Source organism: Prionailurus bengalensis, chromosome B4, assembly GCF_016509475.1.
Source record: "Prionailurus bengalensis isolate Pbe53 chromosome B4, Fcat_Pben_1.1_paternal_pri, whole genome shotgun sequence".
Classification (NCBI taxonomy): domain Eukaryota; kingdom Metazoa; phylum Chordata; class Mammalia; order Carnivora; family Felidae; genus Prionailurus; species Prionailurus bengalensis.
Genome location: NC_057358.1, coordinates 2,972,206 through 2,979,447, shown reverse-complemented (window position 1 = coordinate 2,979,447; position 7,242 = coordinate 2,972,206). Strand labels below are relative to the sequence as shown.

General features: G+C 54.9%; 1 protein-coding gene across 2 annotated transcripts in view; it reads left to right on the top strand.

Moving 5' to 3' along the window:
• Nucleotides 1–243: 243 nt before the first annotated feature.
• PITRM1 (pitrilysin metallopeptidase 1) overlaps nt 244–7,242 on the top strand; it is a 43,741-nt gene continuing 36,742 nt past the window's right edge. Inside the window, exons 1-6 of one of the 2 annotated variants that reach the window (XM_043561587.1) lie at nt 244–372; nt 3,115–3,214; nt 5,690–5,796; nt 6,133–6,284; nt 6,792–6,906; nt 6,981–7,077. In XM_043561587.1, the coding sequence (XP_043417522.1) occupies nt 320–372; nt 3,115–3,214; nt 5,690–5,796; nt 6,133–6,284; nt 6,792–6,906; nt 6,981–7,077 (624 nt within the window). In that variant the 5' untranslated portion in view covers nt 244–319. The remainder of the gene's footprint in view (nt 373–3,114; nt 3,215–5,689; nt 5,797–6,132; nt 6,285–6,791; nt 6,907–6,980; nt 7,078–7,242) is intronic. The other variant, XM_043561588.1, reaches the window with a different exon arrangement.

Genomic DNA, 7,242 nt, shown 5'->3' with positions numbered 1-7,242 from the left:
GCGCCCAGCTGCCGCCCTCCCTCCCGCCGGACTCCACCCCTCTCCCGCCCAGGACTCCTCACGCGGGCCCCGCCCCCGCCGCGCTCCGACGCTCCGACGCCCGTGACGTTCCGCCCCCTACCGCCTTGGCCCACGCTGTGCCCACCGCCCTCGAGTCCCGCCCCGCCGCATCAGGAGCCCGCCCCTTTCCTCGGCAGCCTATTGGAGAGACGTCGCCGTGCTCGTTGACCAATGGCAGTCGCGGCGGGTGCGTCTCGCCCCCGCGCCCTGCGTCGGGATAAATCAAGCTGCGTCCGGCCCCGTGTGCTAGTCACAAGCCATGTGGCGTGGCGGCGTGCGGACCCGCAGTTTGCTGGAGCGGCTGAGGGGCGGGTGAGAGCAGGCGGGTGGGAGAGAGGGAGGAAGGGGCGGTCCCGACAGCGGGGAGACTCCGGGAGGCTCTGTGGTGGCGTCCGAGCCTTAAAGGGCCGCACCACCGCTTCCTGCTCTGGGGGCCCGGGCCCCGACCGAGACCCTTCCCCTTGGGGAGCCTTGACCCCAGGGCCCATCGTCAGGGAGCCCGACCCGAAACCCTTCGTCCGGGAAGCCCGGACCCGGAGACCCTTCACCTGGGGAGCCCGGAGCCCGACCCTGAGGCCCATCGCCCGGGGAGCCAGGAGCCCGGGAGACTTTCTCCCGGGGAACCCGGAGACCGACCCTGAGACCCCTCTCTCGGGGAGCCCGGACCCGGAGACCTTTCTCCCGGGGAGCCCGGAGCCCTATTCTGAGGCCCATAGCCCCGGGATCCCGAAGCCCGACCCAAGAGTCTTGCAGAGCCTGGATGAGGGACCGCGCAGGCGTCCTTCCATCGCTTCCCCCTAGCAAAGGAAAGAGGTTCCTGTCCAGTTGCCAGGGTTGGGAACTGCAGCCTGAAGTCTGGGCAAAGCGGGTCCTGGCCCAAGGAGGCCTTACCCCTGGGACCTTAGGCGGTCCCAGAGTGGGTGGCCCTGTGTGCGGTTGTAGTGGCTTTTGAAGTGAAAATGGCCCTTGATGTGGATTGTAATAGGCGTGATTAAAGTTAATTGTCAGCTTGCGGTTCTCATTAACCTGGCTGCCCCCATGTCACCAGTTGTTGTGGGCAGGGAGTCCTCGAGACACCTGAGGCTTCCACACGGAGTTCTTATTTAAGCTGCGGTGTTCTTTGTTTCGTTTTTTTTTTTAATTTTTTTTTTTTTAACGTTTATTTGCTATTGAGGGGCACAGAGTGTGAGCAGGGGAGGGTCAGAGAGAGAGGGAGACACGGAATCCGAAGCAGGCTCCAGGCTCCGAGCTGTCAGCACAGAGCCCCACGCGGGGCTCGAACTCACGAACCCGTGAGATCATGACCTGAGCCGAAGTCGGATGCTTAATTAACCGCTTGAGTCACCCAGGTGCCCCTAAGCTGCGGTGTTCTTTTTTTTTTTTTTTAATTTTTTTTTCAACGTTTTTATTTATTTTTGGGACAGAGAGAGACAGAGCATGAACGGGGGAGGGGCAGAGAGAGAGGGAGACACAGAATTGGAAACAGGCTCCAGGCTCTGAGCCATCAGCCCAGAGCCTGACGCGGGGCTCGAACTCACGGACCGTGAGATCGTGACCTGGCTGAAGTCAGACGCTTAACCGACTGCGCCACCCAGGCGCCCCGCGGTGTTCTTAATACAGCTGTAGCTTCCAGAAATGGACTCGGTTTACGGAGAAAAGATCCACTCCAACCTTGAGCGATGGTGGTGCGCCAGGAGTGTGTAGATAAGATCCCTGCTAATTCGCAGAACCTTGTGTGACGGATGGTGCGGTTGAGCAGTGGCCCGGTGAAGAAGCATGGGGGTGTCCTCGTGCCTCGTGTGACTATGGCGGCAGGGGCCTTACCCGAGTCGCAGGTGACCAGAGAGTACGGGCGGGAGAGCCCGAGGTGCTGGGCTGCTTCTGCGTGCTCGGCGCCAGCATTTGCTCCTTGTGGTTGTGCTCTTGATGGTAAAGAACACCTGCAAATCCTCTTCTGTGATCGCGGAATCGGCTGAGTCAGGAAGGTGACGGCTCATCTTGGTGATGTTGCCTGACGGCGACCGACTCGGCGTTGTTGTTGTTTTCCTCTTCGGTGCGTGTCTCAAAGGAAATACTTGTGTCAGACAATGCTAACGTAGAAAACTCTATAAAGCAAGCGTATGGTGCGGTCGTGTCACCGTTACGCAGATCACCTCCAAACGACGGACTCTCCCGCCCTCTTAGATGCGATTGCTCTCTGGTCTGTTCCTGCTCCTCTTGATCCGTGTACGTGCGTATGTGCGTATACAAAATTAAGTTCCAGTCATACAGTAGCTACATGGCAGCCGCTGTTTTATTTCACTCACCCCCACCCCCTCCCCTCTGGCCACCATCAGTTCTTGGTTTTTTTTTCCCAAGTGCGTTTTTTTAAAGATTATTTATTTTGAGACAGAGAGCAGGGGAGGGGCAGAGACAGGGAGAGGGAGAGTCCCGAGCAGGCTGTGTGCAGTCAGCGAAGAGCCCGACCATCCCACCAACATGAGACCATGACCTGAGCGCACATCAAGTCAGATGCTCAACCGACGGAACCACCCAGGCGCCCCAGTGATCCTCATTTAAATGATGCCAAATGTTATTCCAGGATTGTTACCATTTGCACACCTAATTGCAGTGTAGGAGTTCCCCGTGAAGCGAGACTTCTTGCTTTTTACCAGTTCAGTAGATGTGGAATAGGAGTTTGAGGCCACATCGTGTACCTACATGGGAAATGTCGTGTCATGTGAGAATTGTTTTTGGTGCAGGTGAGGGAAATTGGTATCGTAATCATGTTACAGTTACTTACGAGCGTTGACGTGTAAAAGGCTTGCAACATGCATTTATTAGCTGGATATAGTGAAGCTTCAGCTGAGTTGAGACAAAGGTCTTAAAATTGAAAGAACTTTACTAAAAAGTGCAGAAATTCGTTTTCTGAAATGTTTGGAAAATGTAAGGCTTGCTTTTTCTTTGAAATGTCTTTGTCGCGTACAAATGCCCTCGTGATGTTGCAGAATTACGTTAGCCACACAGCGTCCTGCAGAGGCGTCTAACCTCGATTGCTTTCCTTCCACGGGGCAGTGCCAGCCTGGGAGCCCGGAGGAGGAGGGGCACCGCAGCCTGTGAGCGCGCCTCGCAGCACGAGGTGGGGGAGCGGATCCACGGCTTCACCGTCAGCCAGGTGCGCGGGCCCCTCTTGCTGCGCCACCCACACACCCTTGGGGTCTCTGTCCCAGGCCCTGGCTCGCCCGATTCACAGTGGGCTCGACCGAGTGGAGTTTGCCAGCGAAGGGATTTCCCGGTGCTTCGATAAGTGCAGTTCCCCGGCCCCTCCCTGATCCCAACCCCTCCAACCCAATGCCTCTTGAGGTTTTAGAAAGTGAGTCCAGCCCATTGATGTTTCTGCACCCAGACACCTGACTGTTCTCTGCGCCGAGTGAAGACGGCCCACGTCTGTCCCACATGTATACGTGGGGCCGCGTGTTCCTAGCACGAGTTTGTTCCGCACTCACGCAAAAACTTTGGTTTCGAGCCATTGGGGTTTCAGAATTCTAGAAGATGGATTGTGGTCCTGCATTTATTTAATTTTGTGTTCACATTGGTTTTTTTTTTTTTTTTCTTTTACACAGTGATTGAAAACTGTGTATTTCACATCATTGACTGGCCGTCGGCCTCATGCTGTGGGTAGCACTTAGCGCAGGGAAGGGCGGGCAGCCCGCAGCCCAGGGGGACACAGGTGCAGCTGTGATACAAGGAGAACTGGATGGGCATCCTGGTGCGAGTGCGGGGAGCAAAAGGACGGGGGGCGGGAGGGGGGCAGCTTCCGGGAGAAGGGAGCGGTGCGTAAGGACAGCTGCCTCCCTGTAGGCTGGACACACAGGGACAGCAGTTCCCCGCAGGGCTCGGGAACGGGCAGTGGCGCAGCTTGGGTGGGGGACTCCTGACGCGGGCGAGGGAGGGCCTTCGTGCGGTCCCTAGGGCGCGCAGAGGAGTTTGCACTCAAAGGGGTTACTGTTCTTGAGGACCTCTTTCAGAGTTCTTTCCTCTATTTTTCAAGTTTTATAGAGATTTATGATAAAATACGATCCTTGTTTGGGAAGCAGTCACCATGAAAGCTGTTAGGGGGCAGACCGTTCACATAGTGACTGATTGTAAACGCATTGATCATCTCTTACAAAGTAAGATATAAATAATTTAATGGTTGTAAACTCAGCAGGTTGTACTGGCCTCTTTAAGCAATGTCATTTGCGTGGGCGGTCCCCAGAACACACTCAGGACACCCGGGTTCTAATCTCTGCCCTGCTGGCAGCTTGCTGTAAGCACAGACAGCCCCTGGAAAGTGGGGGTGACAAATAGTGTGGTTGTCATAGTGATGCTCTATTGTGATTGGGGGGGGAGAGGCCCCCGGCACGGTGGGGACGATACAGCCGTTTCTGAAGTGCCTTTGTGCAGGCTTTCGTAGATAGGAGACTACCATCTTGGGGGTGAGGATGCGTTTGTTTTTTCCCTTAAAATTTTTTAATGTTTTATTATTTATTTTAGAGAGAGAGAGAGAGACGGTGTGAGCGGGGGAGGGGTAGAGAGAGAGGGAGACAGAATCCGAAGCAGGCTCTGAGCTGTCGGCACACAGCCCGACGCGGGGCTCGAACTCATGGACCGCGAGATCATGACTTGAGCTGAAGTCAAAGTCGGATGCTTAACTGACTGAGACACCCAGGAGCTCCAAAATATGCGCAAGTTTAAAAAGGAAGAGCCTGTTTTTAGCCTACCAGGGGAGGAGGCAGGCATTTGGTCTGGTCTTATAGAACTGCAGATGCTTGGAGGGAAAATTATCTAGAAGTATTTTATGTAAGAACTTATTCTTTTGTTATTATTAAAAAAATGGTTATCCATTTTGAGAGAGAGAGAGAGAGAGAGAGAGAGAGAATCCCAAGGAGGCTCCATGCTGTCAGTGCAGAGCCCAACATGGGGCTTGATCTCATGAACCTGTGAGATCATGACCTGAGCCAAAATCAAGAGTCAGTTGCTTAACCAAATGAGCCACCCACCCGGGTGTCCCAGGGTGCGTTTGTTTTTATCGGAGGTGATTTGGACCCTCCTGGACCCTCCCGCTAGGAGCAGGTAACTGGTCCTTAGAACTCTGTGAACCAGACACAGCGGAGTTCTGTCCCAGGCCGTGGGCGCTTCAGCACTGAGCTCCCAGCAGGGCCATTCTGCGCTTTCCCGAGCTGGTGTGTGTAAAAGAAGCCACACAGTGGGCATTGCCAGTGGGAGTAGGACTCCTCCAGGGCGGCCTGGTGTGATGGATGGAGTTGGACTGCCGCTCTATGGCCACGGCTCTGTGCCTCAATGTTTTCGTCTGTAGATGGGGCTGAAGATCCCTCTCTCACAGGATGACCCGTAAACTCTTGGGAAAATGTCTCGCAAACAGTAAGCGTTCAGAAAGAAGAGATGCATAGCATCGTCAGCCCTTGGCTTGTTCATAAGGTTTAGGGTCTGAACGAGGTGGTTTCTGATGTGCCCCCAGCCCCACCATGCCAGCCTCCTGGTGCTGCCTGATTAAAGGCAGTCAGGCCAGGCCCTGCCGTGCAGTGAACGTAACTGCCCCGAGCGCTTTTCCGTCTGAGTCTAGCTGTTTGCGTCTTTATTCATTCAGGTAACGGACATCCCTGAACTGTCCCTGACCGCGGTGAAGCTTAGCCATGACAGCACAGGAGCCAAATACTTGCACTTGGCCCGAGAAGACACAAACAACTTGTTCAGGTGTGTGGTGCATCTTGGGAGCACGTTCTCGAGTGTCTCCACCGAGAACGTCTGCCGTCTGTTACGTGGTTAAAGGTCCCGGTTCACGAATGTTTTAGTTTTGTTGGCTGCATCCTGAAAACATGAGGAGAAGGTAAGTGGATTTGTGTCTAAAGCCACAGCTGGTGCAAGTTTGCAGCCTGAATTAGCGATTTCATACGCTGTGGTCGAGACTGTTTTCGCGAAGGGTTACGATGTTACGGTGACCAGATCTGGTAGCCGCGGGTGTCACAGGTTTGGAAAGTGTGCCGTACCACCCGCCTGACCTTCCCGCCTGCCATCTGGTCTTTGCCACAGCGTGCAGTTCCGCACCACCCCCCTGGACAGCACCGGCGTCCCGCACGTCCTGGAGCACACGGTCCTGTGCGGCTCTCAGAAGTACCCGTGCAGAGACCCCTTCTTCAAGATGCTGAATAGGTCCCTGTCCACTTTCATGAACGCCTTCACAGGTCAGCTGGCGTCTGGGACCGGGGCCGCGCTGGGCCTGGCTGCTGCACCCACCGGGATCCTCGCTGGGGAGGGGGGAGCCGGCAGCTGTGGACCAGCACGGATTTGCCATTCTCTAGTCTGCTGGAAGTTTAGTCTTCCAGGAAAGCCGCATGGGGGTCGGTTTATACAAACTGGAGTCTTAGGGGAGCGGCAGCTGAGATGTTTCTGGGAAATTTGCTACAAAATTTGACATCTGTAGCGTCACGTTAATGCCCTGGTGGCGGGGCTTGGACACAGGGCAGCCAATAGACTGATGGTGTGCACGGAAGTGCGGTGAGGGCTGCAGTGAACGTGCATGGCATCAGCTCTCTGTAGATGAGGTCGTCTTTCTAGGCGCGTGAGGTGTGGCCTCTGTGCCCTGGGCAGTGAGGGGTCCTTGTTGGCGGGGGGCGGGGGTAGGGGGAGGCTGCAAGTGGCCAATGCCCCGGGAATCTGGCGAGTTTTAAAATCTTTTCATTTATACCCAGCTAGCGATTATACTCTGTACCCGTTCTCCACACAAAATCCCAAGGACTTCCAGAATCTCCTGTCTGTGTACTTGGATGCAACCTTTTTTCCCTGCTTGCGGGAACTAGATTTCTGGTGAGTGAGGACAGGTGGATTTGGACTTCAGTGTTAGAGTCCCTGTCACTGTGTAATCATTGATTGTTATTTAGGCAGGAAGGATGGCGACTGGAACATGAGAATCCGAGGGACCCCCAGACACCCCTGACCTTCAAAGGAGTCGTCTTTAATGAGATGAAGGGAGCATTTGTGAGTTTTTTCCTTTTGTAAAATTGTGTAGAAATGATATTCCCGTGTAAAATATTGGAACATAAAAAGGTCTGGGGGAGAGTCGACATTCTCTCATGTCATGTAATGTGCTTACGGCACGGGCCCCGTTGGACTAGCCAGGGGACTGTGCAGTGAGCACCGGCC